At 42.1% G+C, this 19,622-nt stretch overlaps 1 protein-coding gene across 2 annotated transcripts in view; it reads left to right on the forward strand.

Annotated features, from left to right (window-relative positions):
- Positions 1-19,622, forward strand: part of PEX14 (peroxisomal biogenesis factor 14) — a 68,592-nt gene extending 48,970 nt beyond the window's left edge. For both annotated transcript variants that reach the window (XM_021529830.2, XM_021529829.1), the window contains exons 4-9: positions 4,815-4,937; positions 10,989-11,074; positions 11,700-11,802; positions 13,046-13,143; positions 16,268-16,359; positions 17,782-19,622. In XM_021529830.2, the coding sequence (XP_021385505.1) occupies positions 4,815-4,937; positions 10,989-11,074; positions 11,700-11,802; positions 13,046-13,143; positions 16,268-16,359; positions 17,782-18,247 (968 nt within the window). In that variant the 3' untranslated portion in view covers positions 18,248-19,622. The remainder of the gene's footprint in view (positions 1-4,814; positions 4,938-10,988; positions 11,075-11,699; positions 11,803-13,045; positions 13,144-16,267; positions 16,360-17,781) is intronic.

Consider the following 19,622-nt stretch of genomic DNA (forward strand, 5'->3'; position numbering starts at 1 on the left):
TGAAATACATTCAGCTAAGCACAGAGTAGAACGTAGGAGACAGATTTGATAACAGTCACCCAGCACTGCATGTAACTGACTGAACAGGTGGAATCATTAGTCTGGATCAGATCCCAGAAGGATTTTATGATGATTCTTTTAAAATGTGGCCATATTCTTTCTGAGCAGAGTTGACTCAGTGGCTTCCAGGAACAGAAGTGTAATGTCATTTCAGGGTGCCGACCAGCAGATCTTCCTTTTAGTCATGTGATGGAGGCACCGACTTCAGGTGGTCGCACAGTTTGTTGTAGCTACACAAGTTGTCCTGTCCTACTTTGTTTTACCTTAATAGAAAGTGTGTGGGAAAAAGCCAGCAGCTGCCACCCCCTGCCCCACACCCTCTCCTGCCTTTTGTCCCTGCTGAAGGGTGGGTGGGGGGTTGCTTCAGGGTGGTCTCCTAGAGCTGTAATAAAGCTGGCTTTGGAAACCCACAAAGAAATGGATTTTTTCCCACCACCTTTCCTTATTATGGCAGAATTCTTAATTTCACCTAAACAGAATTGTCTCCTCAAAACTAATGTAGCCTTCAGGTTGTGAAAATCTTGTATGAATTACTGGACTGAGCAATGTAAGGAGGAATATAATGAAAAAAAATACATTTTCAGTGCCTAGGACGAGAAGAGGGTTGTCACTAATACGCCAGAGCCTGTGTCAGAAGAAGAAAAAGCAATGGCTCATCTAGTTAAGTTCGTGGAAGGGTTTTACATTGCAATTATTGCTACTGTGTTTTGACAGAAAATAGGTAAAACTTCTCCTGAGTTTTATTTTCTGTCTGCCAGAGGTTCAGTTCTGACCTTGGAGCACTTCTCATGTCCATATATCTCACCTCTCCCTCATCTTTGAAATACGGGTAACAGTACTGTAAGTACTCCTCTACTTCAGAGTGAGCATAAGAGGAGCAGTATTTTGGTGTACATAAGGTCCTTAAATAGTTAGAGATAATATAAAAGGACATAAACAGACAGTCAAGTCTTAAAAGTTCTTGTACAAGAGAGCTCTTTATGCAACACCCGAGGTGCAGGCACTAAGAGATGCTTTTGACAGCGCATTTCATCCTCTGACTTGGTCTGTGTTTGACTACAGCTTACAGAGGCTGAGTGATGCCTGCAAATTGAGTGGCAGCAGTGACAATCAAAACAGAGGGTCAGCAAGAGCCTTTGAGAGCAAAACAATCACGGGTGCTGGATTATTCAAATCAACACCCTGAAGCCTGAAAAGGAATTTTTAAAACTTTGTGAAAATTATGACTAATTCCTTGCAATGGCTGTGGTGCTGTAGAGGGATGGCTGGGGGAAGGGAACAGGTTTGCATTCTGTGGGGCTCTGAAGACAGTTTCCGTGCATCCTTCTCCTCAGCTCAGTCCTTGCTCAGTACCCTCTGCGGTTAGATTATTCCTTGCAGATAGCAATCAACTGGAAGGAAGTGTGTGTCTAATTTGCATGAGATTATTTAAAACAAAAAAAAGGTCTGCATTAGTCAGGGTGATGGTAAACAACGCAAAGAGATGCCTTTTATAATATAGCCGTGGCTCAGCTTTCAAAGCCAAATATAATTCACTTACAATTGGCAGTTTCCTTTATTGTTCCTTTTAACCTTTTGCATTCTGCATGGACTTGATCTTACTGCAGCCGCAGAACAACGGAAATGTTTGTTTTCCAAAGTGTTGGAAAGTGGATTTAGAGCAATTCCACTGTTCAACGGAGGTGATTTTCTTGAGATACCTGTTTGAGAGCTACACTAGACACAAAGCCCCATTTTCTGTGACACTGCTTTTGCATCCAAGGGCAGTGGTATTATTTTTGGGTTGCCAGTTTCCTGCTAGAAAAGAACAATGAATGAACATGTATACTTTTTCATGTAGTGCAGTGATAGGACTGTGATAAAATAAAGCAAGATGAGATACTGAAACAGATGACACTTAGATCTGGTTTAGAAATTCACGCTTTTGTATGTAATTAATATATCCAAATTGAATAATTTGGGCATGGAAAATTCATACTGTGTGCATATATAGGTGGTGAAAAAAAAATCATTGCAAAAGGAAATGTGATGAAGTTAGCTATAATTGCCTGAGGAGAGCCTTAGAAATCTTGTCCATTTTTGTTACTGTGTGTGAGAAATGACCAGCATGAAGACAGGTTATTTCTGAGTGCAGAGATGACTTGTCATTACTGAGTGTCCACCGTGGAGTATATATAATCTATATATATGTTTAAGGAATCAGGTCCAGGACTCCTTTGATCTTGAGGCCAAGATCACAATGCCTTAAAAGCATCTCGTCCAGATGAAAGAAGAGGTTTTCCAGCCAATCCCAGTCTTCTCCTCTGATAATTAAGAAGGGATGTAGTTGTGATGTTCTTTTGTTTATTGCCACTAGTACCATGGGCAAGACCACTTCACAAGGCAGCAGAATAGTCCAGGGTAGTAGTAACAATTCTAATTTGCACTACTCAAACCAAGAATTGCAGTGTGAAAGGCATCCTATCATTTTATCATTCACATCAGCTTCTTCACAGCACAGCAAGGTTTAAATGGAAACACTGATACTTGTCCCTGGTTGGCAAGTAATCTTAGAACTGCATTTTATTTGCAAAAGATTTTAGCTTTTTTCTCAAACAGGATGAGAATATGGTATGTTTATGAAACAACTGACATTGTTTTCCACCCTTTTTGCAGAATGAAGACCTGATGTTTCTCAGTGTTAAATATTATCAGATTTGCATGGAAATAGAACAAAATGCCACATTTGAAGCCAGCAACTAATGTTGTCTCCATCTTTATGAAATTCAGTAGTTGCTGGTGATCTGCAGTGTTGGCATCTGTTTATGGGTTCTACATTGGATAATTAGTAGCTGGCTAAAGCAGTTTCTTTGTGATTGGACTTTGCTTTTTAATGTGTATTAGACATTGTAAATACTGCTTTTGTGAGTTGTGTTTATTTGCCTCTTACTACTCTCACTGCAAGTCTTGTTTTGTGTGGTTCTGGTTCCTTACTATTTGAGCCATGCATCAAATACAAGTCACAGGGTGATTCTGTAGGATTGCAGGACCAAAGATCAGGAACTTTCCATTTCTGACACCGTTTCTTACGCTGACAGCATTTTGTTGTTAGAGAAGTCACTGAACTTTTCTGTAATGCTCGGTGGAGTAGATGAATAGTGTCTCACAGGAACTCACAGTTTCTCACACGCTCACGGGAATAGAAGGAAGATCTGTTAATAGTTATAAAGCCTTCTGAATACTACAAGCACTGTGTTAGTGCTTATGCTCTTAAGTAACAGTTCTGAGACAGACTTGTCTATTTATTTCTGGAAATATTGTTTGTGCTACAGATTATTCTGTCTAGACCCCCCAGTATGCAGTGAAGTAAAAGATCCTGAAAAAATTTCTTGCAGCTTAGCTAATATGCCCAGTGGCCTGACCATTTTCTATATTGCACCTCTCTGTAATATTAAAAAGCTAGTTTTAAAAGTATTAAGTTCAGGAATTTCATCCATCAGCAGTGCTTTATGGATCTCAAGCAGGAGTGATGGAGAGAAAGTATTCCCCCATTTTTTTCCCTGTGCTGTCCTGTTCATACCGTTTTCCTCACTGTGCTCAGTCCCTTCAAGAATCATGCGAGAATCAAGTGGTGTGCCTCTTATCTTCTAAATCTCTTTCCTTAAATCCATATTCTCACTTCCCTCTTTCTGAGTGTTTTTGCATGCCTTGGATGGATGGTGAAAGGTCCCAAATCACTTCACGTGTTCCTCGTAGCAGGGACACTGGGTTTTTATGTGCTTCTGTGCAGGAGACTAAATGATACACAGCTGTCCAGCTCCCACTTCATGATTGCCATCTGAGTAGTAAATTCTTTTTCTAGAGGATGTTTTCTCTCGTTGGAAAAAATAATCCAGCTGTGCTTCCTTCTTCAGAGATGCTGGTCATTGTGCATCTTTAGCTGCTTTTCTTTTCCCCCTTGTTGGCCAAATAGTTTCCATATGTTGTGGCCAATTACAGATGGTCATCCTGGCATTTCCTGATGGCAGGAGTCACTGCAACAACATGTACCATGTGTGCAGTGTTCCTCCAGCTCTGTGTGGAATGAAAACCAGGCTGCCCTGGGGCAATCTAATCATGCACCAATGGGCCGGGGCAATGCTCAGCTGAAAGTTGGGCTTGGCCTTGTTTTGATCTGTTTTGTTATAGTTTTATTTCCTCCTTACATTCTGTGTCCCATTCATACTAATCACAGTCAGTCCTGATTTTTTTTCTTTTTATTTCTGCATTTGTCATAAAATAAAGCAAATTATTCCCGTCTTCGGAAACGATCTAGACTAATTAGTCGTCTAACCCAATAATTAGTTTTTTGTTTCCCTGTCTGTTTTCATGCATTATTGTTAGTTTTTTCCCCTCTTTTTTTTTTTACACCATTACAGATTAAAATGAGCCACATTTGCAGTTGATGGTATCTTTTTTTCGGGGGAAGAATGGAGAATTGCAATAGAAAGCTACTTCAAAAGCAGCAATAAACTCAAGGATAAATTAAGGAAATTGAATGAGCCACATTTGGAAGCAGCGTTGAGGCTAATATTCTGTCGCTTAAGGTTAAATTGCAACAGAGAAAGAGAGAGGGAGACATTCCAGTGAATCCAAAATTGGGGAGGCATTACTGCTCAAGTCAGTGCCAAAATTCTTTGCAGCTTGAAAGGGTTCTGCCTGGCTTGAGAATTTAATTATGTGTGCATAAAGTGGGTAAAGGTGCTAAACTGATTTCATTTCCTCTGCTCCCCCAGGCCTGACAGATGAAGAAATCGACCTGGCTTTCCAGCAGTCGGGCACGAGCGCGGATGAGCCGCAGTCCCCAGCTCCTTCCACGCTCCCGGTGCCAGCTCAGCCTCCTCACCCCGTGGTCTATAGTAAGTGCCACTTGGAGAAATACCTGCTCCCAGTTGCTTTCTGCTGTGACTCCTGCAGCCATTCACAGATTTGTGTGCCACGTCCTGGATTTCAGTTCAGCTGATGACATACTTTTTGTCAGAATCAGACACCAAATGTTACTTTGAATGCACTTGGTGGTTGTTGATGCCTGTGACAAGATCATGTTACAGAAGGAAAATGAGATACAAATGATCACTGTCTACAAACAAATGTCATCCATACCAGCCTGTGACACCTCTTGACCTGAAGGTGGAAAGTCAATGCAAATTAGATTCTGACACACTGTAAGACATCAGAAAAGCACTTTGTCCACATGGGACTCAGTCTCCCCTTCTAAAACTTGGAAAACTTTTCTCTCTGATCTTAAATAATCTGAAGTGACAGCAGAAATTCTGTGTAGACTATGTGGATATGATTGCATGATTTTTGTGTACAAAATGTACTCTTAAAGAAATTGTAGAGTCCCAGCATAATCTATGTAGACTCAAAATTTACATATATATTTGCATTTTAAAACAAACCTCGCAAAAAAGTATCTAAGCTCCAAACAATAAAAACCAAAGTACACACCATTAAAAATCCATCAAAAGAAGCTGTTCAGCTCACATGAAAATCACTTCACTTACCTGCCAAGTATAAAGAATAGGGTTTTGTTGCTGCTCTTAAACAGCTCTATGGTAGATACTGACTGATGTATCACTCCACGTAGAGCTGTGTTTATTAGTTTATGGTACAGGTTTGCTATTGCTGGATACAATACTAGACTTACTTTTTGAGATTTTAGCTGCTCTGATTTGGCACAGTTTGAGACAAAAAACTTCCGTGATAATAGTGGGCTGAGAACTGGGATGTTTATGGCTGTTGTACTGTGTGTGCTGGTGATCTCTAGGGCTGAATTCTGCCTCCTGGGCTAATTCCTGTCTGCTGTAGTCTGCAGAAAATGCCAGGAAAGCAAAATCTGCTGTCTGGCTGTAGAAGCAGGGCCAGATCCCTCTTGGTGCTGTCCATTGCTCATTCTGATAACTCTTACCACAGCCTAGTACTGGAAGAGTTAATCTTCCCTTATTTCAGTGTTCCACCAGCATGAGTAGAGCAGGGAAGAAGCATGCAGTTCAGCCTGGGAAACACCGTCATCACTGTTAACCCTGGCAGCTTTATCACTCTTTGGTTGTTTTCCTTTTGCTATTTTGGGTTTCCTCAAAGCAGCAGCTCCCATTTTCTTCTTGCTAGGTAAGAATCTTAACAAAAATTTCAACATCAGAATGTTCCCAGTAACAGCTTGAAAGAGAATTTTGAAAGTATGATTCTGTAATGCTTGGAAATCAAAGGTGACTAAAAATAACACCAAATAAAAGCCTTCACAGGGGTTCTAATTGTAAACTTGTGCTGTAGCTTTGTGATCTGGTTGGTGCTTTTTAAATAATTTGAACCCAAAGCTTTTCCCTGTGAGGCAGTCCTTTTCAGCAGCCCCAGAATTGGGGAAGGGGTGACAATGAATTCATTAGTTATTGTTCCTTCCCACTCTAGCCATTTGTAGTAGACCTTCCATTTAAGCTTAACCTCTAATGGATGCATAAAATGAATAAATAGCTGGACATACATGGTATTTGTTTCACCAAAATACTTGTTTTGATTAGTTCTCATCTATGCCCTCTTCTAGTTCTTGACTGGTGTAGTCTTAGTGGGTGTTAATGATGGATCCATCTTTGTTGTCTTCCTGATAAGTGCTTTCCATGGTATCAGAGCTGCAAAAGGAATATCTGAATTTTTCTAGGCCTGATGGATGAGACTCTGCAGTGGCCCAGTGCTCCTTCAAGGTGTGTCGTTTGCTGTAGGTTATTGCATCACTTGGATGTTAATCCTGTAATGAATACTTCTGAATTGGTCCAAATCTGCTTCAGGACAGTTTTTTCTGTGATAGTTTATTAAGCCACTTTATCTTTCACAGTCTGGCCCAGGGTTGCCATGTACAGAGGAAGATAGATACTACTTTTTCTGTCTATCTGTTATGCTTATCATCTCACAGAGTGTTTGTGACACTGTGCTGGAATGCTGCTAGATTAGAAGTTTGAAAGAATATCTAAATGACTTAGAGAGACAGAGAGGCTGCTCAGTCTGTACACTGACTTGGAGATGGGAGCGCTCCTGTTGAAGAGCTTACATTGAAAAAGACTGCAAGCTATATTTGCCTTCCCCAAAGAAGACATTGAGTTTCTTGTGAAGAAACATCTGATCCACTAGAGTTTAGGTCTTCAAGGCTGTGAACCACTTTGTGTTTGATATCTTTGGTTCTTTTTAAGTTGTTTTTTTTTTTTTTTTTTGAGTAGTTCTGGCGCCTCTACACAAAACGCAAAGTAAGGAGGGTTTTGTGCTGAAAACAGAGGCTTGTGTTTCTAGTTTCTCTCTGCACCCTCTTCCCACAAGGTGTTGCTGCTTCATGTTTAAAAATTACATTGGAACTGTGGGTTGCAAGTACAGAAGTTCAGGACGATTCAGAACCTTCTCAGGCATTTCTTCAGCAGGGATGAAGCAACAGCCAAGCTGGTGATGTTGCCAGTATTGCAAATGTGAGATGCCCACTCTTGTGAGTCACAGCAATAAATCCTGGGTACCCCCTTTGAATCTGCTTCCCTGATCTCCTGCTGTTGTCACCACCATTTGTTCTCTTTCTTTAATTCATACCACTTAAATACTTCCTTTTGTACAATTGAACTTAATGTTCTATTGTTTTATTGGAAGTATCTGTACTTTGTATACATACTTCCTAATTCTTAAAGAGTTTACAAGAAAAAAGCAAATTTGTAAACTATCAGATTAGCATAGGTCTTGTATGCTGAACCCCTTCTGGGTTTGGTTGAAGAGAAAGTATAACAATTTCTTTGGGGAAGAGACAATAATTAAATTTCTAGCATTTGAGGTCAATACCAGCTCTAATACTTCTCCTCTTGCTCTAGAGGAGTAATTCCTTCTCTCCGGTTTGTACTTTTGCCAAGAGGTGTCAAAACTGCTTAAAAAAAAAGCTTAAAGAAAGCTTGAATTTGATTAATATAGAGAAACAAGACTTTGCCTGACTGATAATAAAACTGATAAATGACATTTGAATTACTTGTAGCAGTAATTTATTACATAAAATATCTTTTATTTGACATGCGATTAGTTGCTGGAAGCATCACTCAATCTGACTAGTTTAAACATGCTCTAAAATGAACCCCCAGTAAAAAAACAGGGCTGTCTGCTATTGGTGTTATGAAATACACTAATCCAGCAGTGAGGACAAAAATCTGACTTTAAATATTTAAATGATTAATTTGTTGTTTGTGTTTTTGGGTTTTTTACCTTTCTAACCCATATAATTACAAGCAAACTCAGGGGAGTTTCTGAGCAAGGTGTGCAAAGCTGCATGATTATCATCCAGGTATTGTCTGTGTTGTTCCCCATGGTATTTATAGGCTCCATTTATGGGGATTTGTGCAGATTTTACGCCTGCTTAAAAATCAGCTCCAGTGACTTTTTTCTTATCATTAGGATCTTCTTTTCCCATCTTTTTGTCTTCATTATGTGGAAGTATGTAGAATACAGACTGTTTTCTCTTACAATTAAACTAGAATCCAAACTCTTCTTTTTTTTTTTTCCCCAACACCTTTCCATGGGTTCACTGTTTTCGTTTGAAAAATCACCTCTTCCAGCATTGGTTTCTACAGTTTTAAATCCGAATACTAGTGAAGCTGACCTTAAGTTGGATGTACAAGGCGTAATTGTTTGCTCAGTGTCTGCTGGGAAAATTAAATATATTTAGCAAGACCACAGATTTATACCTGGAGAAAACATCTGTGTCCCTTCCATTTGACTTTTGAAGGTCTCTTAGTAGAATGGTTTTGTTACATCTGCACTTCCTAAAGTAACTGGGCTGTCAGTGCTTTTTTACTTTATCTGGATTTTATTTGTTTTACAAGTGGAGAAATTGAGGATATGCAAACAGTCAGTATTGAGCATGGAGCTTAAAATGAGAAATTCCTAAGCCTCTCTTCATGCTTTAGATTAGAGAATTGCAGAGGAAAAGAAAGGTTGAGTGAGGAATTTTGGCAGAGCTGTGACATTCACTGTAACACTGTGAAGTTGCTGTGGTCAGTGCAGAGCCTTTACTGCATCCCTCGCTTGCTCACTTCTCTCCACCCCCTGCACTTTTTTTCTTTTTGTCACAAGACAGATTTCACACATCTCTAAAATGAGTAAAATGGCATTTCAGCTTCTTGTCTTTATAGACTCTCTGAACTTTAGGAAAGATCATTCTGGTCCCTTTTCATTAATAATGAAAACCAGGGGGCAATAAAATGTTCTTAGCTCAAGCATTATAAGGAATGGAGGGAGAGATGAGTGAGGTGAAAGGGCAAAGCAGATGGATTCCTACAGGTGTGTCTCCTTCCTGCTCGGAGGTCAGTGGAGCTGGGAGGGAGTTTGGGACAGCCCATCAAGGACAGCCATGGGCAGGATTCACAGACCCCTGAGATAATTAACCCTGTACAACAGCAGCTCAGCCTGCAACAAATTGCGTTGTCATAGAAGAGTATTTTTAGTCAGAAGTTCAGGGGAGAGAACTGGACAATCAAGAGATTTCAGATACCAGAAATGACAGTGGGGGCATAGCACAGAGGGGAAGGTGGGAGAGATGGCTGGGGTTCACAGCAAGATTTGCAAGAGATCATTTCAAATCCTGACATGTACACAGCCAGTTACTGCAGCTTAGCTGACGTGTGTTAACTCATTAAGTTAAAAAGTTATGATAATTTGATCATGTGCCTAAGCTCCAAAACTGCAACTGCAGCAACCCAAAATAATCCTGGTGACACTATTCACCAGTTGTGACAGAGATGCCTCAGTTTGTTCAGATTTCTAGCCAGAGGATAATTTCAGGAGCTGTGTCCTAAAATGTAGCAAGAAGCTCTGAGAGTCAGACCCAAATACTCTGGACCCTAAGTGCTGGGATTAGGGGTAACTTTTGGAATGAAATGCCTGTAGAAGAATTCAGCAACAAGCAAAATGGCAATAGGTGAGCAAAGCAGAAAGATCAGAGGCTACCTATTTCAGCCAGTTAAGCCTCCTAAATTGAGATTTTGGAGAATATAATGCATTTATGAGACATTGTAGTCATTGTAGATTTGGAGACCACACCAGTCTCCCATCTCGGCAGTTCTGCCCACATCCTGCCATTGCACTTCAGGCAGATCATCCTGCATCCTCTTTATTATTAAAGAAAACCGGGGGCAGTACAAGGTTCGTTCAGAACTGCGAGGGAGGTGACAGGATAAGTCTGCTGGAAAACTACAGGTATCTTCTGATTCTGCTGAAGGAGCAAGGCATACCGTATCTTTGCTTTCCTCTGTGGAGCCTCTAAGCTTCTGTGCACAATTGTGTGTTAAATATCTCAAGCTTTTATCTACTTCTTTACCTCTCTCAGTAGATACTTAATTGCATATTTTCTCTCTGCTCTTTATGTGTGCTTTGGTCCCTATTGTAATTTAAGCTCGAAAGACACTGGATCCTTCCTCATTGAAATGGTCCATAATTGCTGACACAATTTTTATAAACCCATTTATTGCCATGATAGATTTCTTTTCTTTCTTGAAACACTCCCTTTCTTCCTTCCTTTCTCCTGCACTGTTTTGGGTCCCTGGTTCTGTCCCCTTTTTCAAAAATTGTGATACTGGAGAACGATATTCAGGTGAGCAGTATTCAGGTGAGGAGTTAACCTTAGCTATTACCAGCCCCAGAGACAGTTACCTGGGTTCAGAGTGGAAAGAGTAGGGCAAAACAGCTTGATGCACCCGCTTTAATTGCTGCTGTAATTTTTCTCCCTGTGACACTACAAGGCCAGAGTCAGTACCAGAGGTCTGGCCAGATGTTTAAATGTCCTCAGCCAAAGGCCTGCACACTGGGTGTTAAGAGTTATTCTTTTCTCTGATAAAATGGATGTACAAAAATGTTGTCACCTGCAGTTCTGACTATGATTATTTCTTGATTCTGAACTTTAGGTCCCCCTGGCTCCAGATGGCGAGATTATGGGGCTTTGGCTATCATAATGGCAGGAATTGCCTTTGGATTCCACCAGCTCTACAAGGTAATAGGTTCCTTGCTACGCCCACGCTGTACTCTTAAAGAAACATGTTATGCTGCTTGTGTGCAAATGCTCATGTTGGTTCCAAGCTAGTGAAGCATCTCTGGTCTCACTGGCACTGCCATTGGTATATTTGAGAAATGTAGAACATAACATGAAAATGCAGAGTCAAAAAGTGGCAAGCAAACAAAACTAGTTTTTAGGTGTGGATCTCAAACTACTAGAAGAAATAAGGTAATTTCCATTGCTTTGCTCTCATTGAAGCATATTCTGTTCCAAGGATGCAGCTGCAGAAGGTTCCATGGTAGCTAGAGGAGAGTTGTGACCTTATTAAATCCAGTCCACCCTCTTCAGGGGTGGAATGAGGCAGATTTCATGGCTGTGTCCAGACTTAGGAACTGGTTTTCAGTACCCTGACAAATGTAACCACAAAACTCTTCTTCTGCAACTTCTTTTAACACTTGCTGTAGAGGGAATTTCTTTTCTCAGCCAGATGTGTGGATAAATGATCACCGACTCTGTGATAAGGGCTGAGATTTGGGGGGTGGGATTTGAGGATGTTTCAGGTAGATTAGAAATAGCACTTTGCACATCGCTGTTTCCTGAAAAAGTTTTTATCCTCATGCAGAAATACCTGGTCCCTCTCATCATGGGAGGCAAAGAAGACAGGAAACAACTTCAGAGGATTGAGTCGAACATTTCTGAGATGAGTGGCAGTGTGACACAGACAGGTAAAGATTAATGACTCCATCAATTCACCCCTCAAAGCTTTTCTCCCTGTATCCTCCATTCTGCCAAGACCCCCACCCTTTTCTCTCCCTCCATCTCCACTTTATGTGGTGACTTCATTTATCTGCTCTGAGAATCTGTTCACATTTGCAAATGAAGCCGCCGTCATTTCGGTTTAATTTGAAATTGCTTGTTTACTGTCGGCACGGCCTCAATTAATTATGTTTTTACGGAAAGGCTCCCAACCTCAGAATATTAATAAGGGGAATAAAATGACAGCCTTTCGGAGGGCTGTAAAGTTCATTTTTAATTTCTGCTTCTCTGATGTTTTCAGGGTCTTTTTTTTTGGTGGTTTCTCCCCACCTTCCATCTGAAAATCCGAGGAAGGGTCAGGAGAGTCTGTAATTACTGTGCCTCTCTGACCTTAGCCACCTTCTATGTTATTGACTCTATAGGGTGTCTGTTCATTACCCAAAGCCCTAATGATGGTCTGGATTAGCTGTTACCTGTCACACCAATAGAGTTTTTAATTTTATTTATTTTATCAGCTTGTTTATTCCCTGGAAGCTTTGGATAAAGTGCCAAAGTAGAAAAAGTTCTACAGCTGGAGTCCAGCAGAAGTTCTTCAGTGTTTTTTGGGGTGAAGGAATACAAGGCCCTCTCTTAAAATTAAAAAAAGTGCAAAGTATATTCAGTTGGGATGAAAAAACTATGATTTTCAGCAGTAAGTTTATAAAGATATTGGGGTTGAAAGAGCTGGTAGGTTGAGAATGGAGGATGCTAATTATACTTTTCATTGAAGGTGAGAAGAAAAGCATCTTTCATTTCTCATGATACCCTGAGGTCAGCCCTAAGAGCAGCCTCTTCCCAGACTGGAGTCAGCCTCAGTGTTTGCCTGCAAGAGCCCCGAGATAGATAAATGATACAAACATTGTGTAAGTTCAGGGAGATATACAAATCATAAACCAATATAATTAAAAGGGAGAGGTTTTAGACGGATATACTGTGGGCTATAGACATCTATACAATGGAAAGATAAACTAGAAATACTGGAGGTTAGATGCAGTGCAGGTAGATTACCCGTAGTGCAAATAAATCATATGGATTAAAGTGAGCAGGCGGGCATAGATAAATTAAATATAGTAGGAATAGAGGCATCTTTGTAGCTAGACAGCAGGAAAGGCGTGGGTGAGTGTGTATATGTGGATGCATCTCAGTTTAACTCTTCTGCTTTTTCCCTTGCAGTGACTCAGTTACAGACAACCTTAGCAGCTGTCCAGGAGCTGCTAATCCAGCAGCAACAGAAGATCCAAGAGCTCACCCAAGAACTGGCTGCTTCTAAGGTACCAACTTCCAACTCTTCACCTTTAGAACGCTCAGTTTTAGAGCATGCATGGCTTCTTTTGTGGGCACATGGAAAGCTCCTATTGGCTTCACAACCCAGCCATCAGCTCTACCATATCCCCAAACAGTTTCTCTGCATCTGACTTCTTCATGGGTGGTGTGGTTAGAGCACTGGATGTGAGTTGGGCACTCACAGAAATATACCTGATTTTGGAGAGGGCTTTACTGTTTTGGATGAAGCTCGTGTGTCTGAGGCCTCAGACCCCTGTTCTCAGCTCTGTATCTTCTGTGCTGCATTTGGGATGAAATTTTTGTGGAGTTAGTCCACTGTCCAAAACAGGCAAAGACAGTTGTGCAGAGAATTTTTTTGTGTATGTAATTTTACACATTTGTATTTCTCCTGTACGTTGTACATCCTGTTCAGCCAAGCGTACACTTGAAAGACTGTATTTAATTCACTTGTTCAGATCCAGGTAATGGCCAAACATTCTTACTATTTGGGTTTTTGTTTCAATGATTTTGGTCAGCTGAGTGTAACAGGTGGCCCCATTACAACCCTGTTAATGGCACACAGTGACCCATTCCCCTTGACTCTTGACTTGACCTTGGCAATAAAACCATCAATTCTGACTAGTTTGTGTTGTTACATGTGTAAATAAAATAACCACTTTTAACCAAAATTGATTTTCTTTCTGGCAATGAGAATTAGTGCTTTACTCCTTGGCCCAAGCATTCTATCAGCCAGAAACTGTTGACATGTGAGGCAGGGTGAATGTGAAGCAGTCATGTGGAGATGAAATCTTCCTTTGACTCACAAACTTGGATTGTTCAAGGCTAAGGCTGTTCACAATTATCTTGTGGTGTTCTCTGTACAGGGAGATTTTCCTGTCAAGTCCTTTAGGCAGGGTTACAGCCCTTTACCTGTAGCAGGAACAGTTATCTTCTCCCCTTAGTAGGCTTTAATCTGATGCAGATCCTTTGATGGTGTGTAACTGGTGGGCCACAGCTGACTCAATGCTGTGCACACTGTACAGGAGGAACCCCTCAGTGGCACAGCTGTAAATGCAACCATGAAAGCCAGTTTATGGTCACAACACTCTGCTTCAATTTTCCTTGGGAACTGTGGCCTGACAGTGGCCTGGAGCCAGTCCGGAAATTGGAAAACTGTTTTCAGGTCTTAAGTGTTAAGATTAAGAACACATGTTGAGCTTTAAGAAGGAAAAAGGCCATAAGTCTTGGTGGTTTAGAGAGTCTTGAAGAAGTTTTCCTTCCCCCCTCTCTACCCCCTGCACTGAAATGGTAGCACACATTGTTATGATATCTAAACCTCATGTGTACAAAGAAAAACTTGGGCAACCCCACAAACCAAAGAATAAAAGCTGTGTTTTCTCAGCTGTAATGTAAGTTTTTATATCTGCTTTTCAAACTCCTACTGGCATGCTGTAAAAAATTAAAAAGAGGGACTTTAAGTAATTAAAAAACGTACATAAAAATTCAAGGCTTGAATTTTCTACAACTGTTTTTAAAGAGACTGGCTAAAAAGCCCCAGATGTCAGATTTTATTTCTAAATCCTAGGCATCTGGCACCATATGTGTTTTGGAAATTTGAGTCCTTTGCAGGCCAGTGAGTGGAAATCACTCCCTTGTTAATGTGCTGCTGTAGCTTTCAAGGTCTTAGAAAGCCAGAACAGTGGCTCCTGCATTCTTGCTGTCTGAGGGCTGGGAGTGTGAATCCTGAGGGAACGCATCTGTGTAAAACAGCTACTACAGCCTGAGCCTCTCCCAGCCCTTTGGGTTTGAAGCCCAGAAGTCACTGTGAGCAGCGCTGGCTGCAGGGTTACTCTGCAGTAGCTCAAGTCTGTTGAAGAGTAAGTAGGAACAAGCAGTTCTGGCTACATCTAATGGGAACTGCTGAGGAAAAGGTTTTAGTTATTCCAATTCTAGCTTCCTTTGGTGGGGAATTTATTAGAAATATCTCTGCAGTGATACTGACCATTGTTCCTAATGGCTTTTAGCAGAAATTACTGTGGGGCGTGCCAGGCATGAGTATTCTTTGGTCTCATGGCTACAGGAATTACTGGAGCAAAAGGACGGGGTAACCATAGACCATGATCTGTGTTTAGAAAACTCACATTTCTCAAGTTCCCAAAAGGGTTAAAAGAAAGAGTGCCAAAAGTATTGTCTGCAGCATGTTATCCTCAGTTACTTAGTCTAATTTCTGCCTGATATCCTGTGGCAATTCTGATGCAATTCTGACAGCAGCTGTACCAGGCTTCCATGAGTTACTTATCCCCACAAAACTGCACTCATTGCCTTGAAATATCCAAGAGGTGGTGCCTAGTCCAGCCCCTTCTGGAGATACGACCTGGTAACTCAAGCATAGATCTAATTCTTAAGAACAAGTAGGGAAAATCTTTGCAACTTTCAAGTACATATTTATCAGCCCACCTCTAAATGCCACAGAATGCAGATAATTGAGTCTTTCTCTCATGATTTAGGAGAAATGAGCAAATGGTTTTAAAACAGTTGTTAATATATAATATTCGAATCTGTTGCCTCAGCTAAGTTCAGTCACTTGAAGGACTAAAGGACCTGATTCAGTGCAACTCCCACTGCTGTTCAGGATTCTAGTTCTAGTTCTTCTCTACAAATCATTCAGTAGGTCAGTGCCAGATGATTTGGTTTGTCTCTCTGTGTACTTTTCTCTGTCTGATATGTTGGTGGAAGACATCCAGTGTTGGCCCAGCTGTGCCTGAATTCTCACAAGTGCTGGCCTCCTGAAAAAAAAATGTCCCTTGAGATGCTTTAGCAATGGTTGTGCCTGGGAGGCAAGACTGGAGACAAGATGAATTAGTCTCCCAAACACAAAGCAAATATTGAATAGTCTTGGCACCTTGAGACAATTATTGTTTCTGGTCATTGAGGGGATCTGTTCAAGTACTTCTTAGTGTGGAAGTTATTTTGCTCAGATCTGAGAGATTTAAGTGATGGAGCTGATGTATGTTATCCACAGGACTCAAAATTCCCACATGGGAGCAGAAGAACAACACAGGAAAAAGTGACATAGGTGAACTATCTTGCAGTTCAGATATTGATCTTTATATCTTGTTTTTCACGTTCTAGGCCACAACTTCCACCAATTGGATTCTGGAGTCGCAGAATATTAATGAATTGAAATCTGAGATCTACTCTTTAAAAGGACTTCTCCTGAACCGGTATGGATGCAATATGTGAGCAGACTGTTGTGGGGGAAGTGCTGCTTTCTGGGATTCCCTCAGTCATGGAGAGGAAAGGCATTTCCAACAGGAACTGCCTCTATATCCTGTTACTGCTATTTTAATAATACCATTTTGCACTCCACTATCACTTTCTGTTTTTGCAGGTCTCAAAATGCTTTTCAAACTGGCCTTAAATCACAGAGTCCTTAGGGAATTGATAAGATTTTTCCTTTTTGTTTGCACTTCCCCCACAATCAGGCTGCGTCTCACCTAGTTTGAGGAATTGACTGCATCTGCACCTGTATTCTGTTTTAGAAAGTCACTGCTGGGTGCAGTTCAGCTGCCTTGCTCATGGTCAGGGCATAGCCAGGATGAAAGGAATCGTGCCACAGCAGAGCAGTCACAGAGGATGGGGTGAGCTCAGCCCAGTTCTGCTGCCCAGTTCTGGGAGAGCAGCTCCTGTTCCCACCTCAGGCAGGGAAGGCAGTGCCGAGTGCGAGCACTCGGTGCTGGAGAGCAGCCAGCTCTCCTTTGCTCTGCTCTTGTTGGTGCCACTTGCCAGCTCTCCTGAGGGGCATGAGGACCCCCTGGCACATGGCCTTTGCAGACCTTGATCTGACACCTCTTCAGACTCCCACTTTTCACATACAGAGGCAAGGATGCATGGGAGTGCTACATCAGACATGCTTCTGTGCTTTACCCTTCACGATGGATAACTCTGTGAGGGCACCAGTGCTCCCCTTGCACTCATATTTGTCCTGTTTGGCACTTGGAATCTCCTGTTAGTACTGGGCATTAGCCTGCTAGTATCATATCCTTAAAATCCACCTGGCAAGGACTCAGGGCCAGCCTTCCAGCTGGTGCAAGCTGGTATGACTCCATTCAAGTCAGAGGAGCTGAACCAGTTTGTGGCAGCCAGGGCCTGGCCCAAACATGTAAAGTGCATGCTGGAACTGGGAGAAAGGCTCTGGATTGCAGTGAGCCAGAATGCAACAGTGGTGTATCACAGGGAGGTGAGAGCCAGGTGCTGAAATTCCCTGGCTCAAGCACCTGGTGTGTCTGACTTCTTGCTCCAGTGGGAATTTTCTCTACCAATTAATTAGTGATTGTCTTACTTACATAGGGGACACCCATGTCTTCTCACAGGCAGCGTTCCTGAGTGCTAGCTTACTTTGTGAAATTGGCCAAATCAGATTGTTTTAGTGCTTCAGACTGCCCAGCTGGGATATTTTCCTTGTGTACAGGCTCGATTTCTGAGTTCTTGTAAAGCACTTTAAAAATCTCTCTGGAGAAGTGAAGTGCTGTGGTTTTGCTCATTTATGGCAAGGAGACTTGCAGTTTCATTCTTGATGAAACCCCTCTAATATTTATAACAAAAGCCCCTTTCTTTCCTTTTCTTTCCCTCTTGTCCTCCCCAAGGAGGCAGTTCCCTCCCTCCCCTTCAGCTCCTAAGATCCCGTCGTGGCAGATCCCCGTGAAGCCAAGTTCACCCTCCAACCCTGTTGTTGCCAACCACAACAGCAGCAGTGACATCTCCCCGGTCAGCAACGAGTCCACCACGTCCTCCCCAGTGAAGGAGAACCACAGCCCCGAGGGCTCCAAGGTCAGCTGCCACCTGCTCGGCCCCGAGGAGGCCGCCAAGGCCGTCATCGACGTCACGAGCCAGGTGCGGATGGAGGTGCAGGGCGAGGAGGAGAAACGGGAAACCAAAAGGAATGAGGAGGAGGAAGAGGACGATGAGGATGATGATGTTAGCCATGTGGATGAGGAGGAATGTCTGGGTGTCCAGACTGAGGACCGGCGAGGAGGGGATGGTCAGATTAATGAGCAGGTGGAAAAGCTACGAAGACCTGAGGGGGCCAGCAACGAGAACGAGATTGACTAAGACACCCTGGCCTGCTGCTGCTGCTGCACATCTTCCCCGGCCTGCTGCACTGTCCCCAGTGCCTCTCCCATTTTGTGGAGAGAAAAGCTACCATTCCCTGCAGTGATTCCCTCTTGATTGGCCTTGAGCAGGGTTGTGATTGCTCGGTGAACGACGTGGTTGTCCTGTTTCACCACAGGGCTTTGCAGTCTTGCAGTGGCTCCTTCTCCCTGCCCAGCCCTTCTTCCCTAGCAGTGAGCTGGGGTCACTGCTGGGCTGGCAGACCAATGGCCTTACCGTGCACCACAGCTACAGATACGCCTCCTACAGAAGCAGTTGGCCTCTTGCTGTATCCTAGAGCCCTTCTATCCAATTTCAAAAACCAGTCTGTCCTGAGCTCCTTGATTTCACAAGCCTTTAATCCCACATGAGGCCCAAACCAGTTCTCTGTTTCCCAAAATAACTCTGTTTTATTTCTCAAACTACTTCATACTCTGTTGCAAAAAGAAATCCCAACCAACCGAAAAAAAACCACCAGAACATTTTAATCTCAGATTCCTCACCAGATCTCAGTCTTGGCACTTCCAAGATTTATGCCAAGCCCCAAATTGCTGAAACTACCTAGTATGTAAAAACACTAAATATCTGTGGGGTTCAGAGAATGCTATTTCCACTCCATATGCTTACATTGATCAGAGTGGCCTGTTGGTAGGGACCAAGTACAGGTGTCATGGCCACAGTAAAATCCATGAGAACAGGTGGCTTTGTTGATGATTGCTCCCCAGTAAAAGGCTTTAGAAGAAGTTGACTCCACTCATCCCGATTATTACCCTTCCTCCTCCAAAGACAAGGAGCTCACAGTTTTTGACACCTTCTATTTTATTTATAGCTGCCCTGAATGGATGAATGAATCAACAAATTAATGGGGTGAAATCTGGTGCTGAAATAGTTGGTTAATTCTGAATATTTTCAATGGTTTTTAGCCTTTTTTTCTCCCTAAATGAGAAGAGAAATGATCATAAATGGTACCTTTCCAGTGACAGGCACCTGCTTCAGCAAAGCAGTGTCTCTAGCATAGAGAGCAGCTCCAGTTCTGAGGTTTAACCACTGGCCCTTCTTGCCCAGTCCAGTCTTTTTTGTTTGCCCCAGTTGGGCCGTACACAAACCAGTGAATTTTAAACCTCTTGACGGTTTGCAGCATTGTGTTTGCAGCTGGTGAAATGGTGGTGTCTATTCACTGCATCAGAGCATCTTAGCAGAGCAATTCTTGTAACAACTGAGTCTCACTGTCTTCACCAAGCAAGTGTGCTCGTCTGTGTGATCATGTATAGATTTCAAATATAAAATACGATTGTATATAATTGTAATAAATATGAGTTACCACTATTTAACACCA

This window comes from Lonchura striata, chromosome 24 (genome assembly GCF_046129695.1).
Source record: "Lonchura striata isolate bLonStr1 chromosome 24, bLonStr1.mat, whole genome shotgun sequence".
Taxonomy (NCBI): Eukaryota; Metazoa; Chordata; class Aves; order Passeriformes; family Estrildidae; genus Lonchura; species Lonchura striata.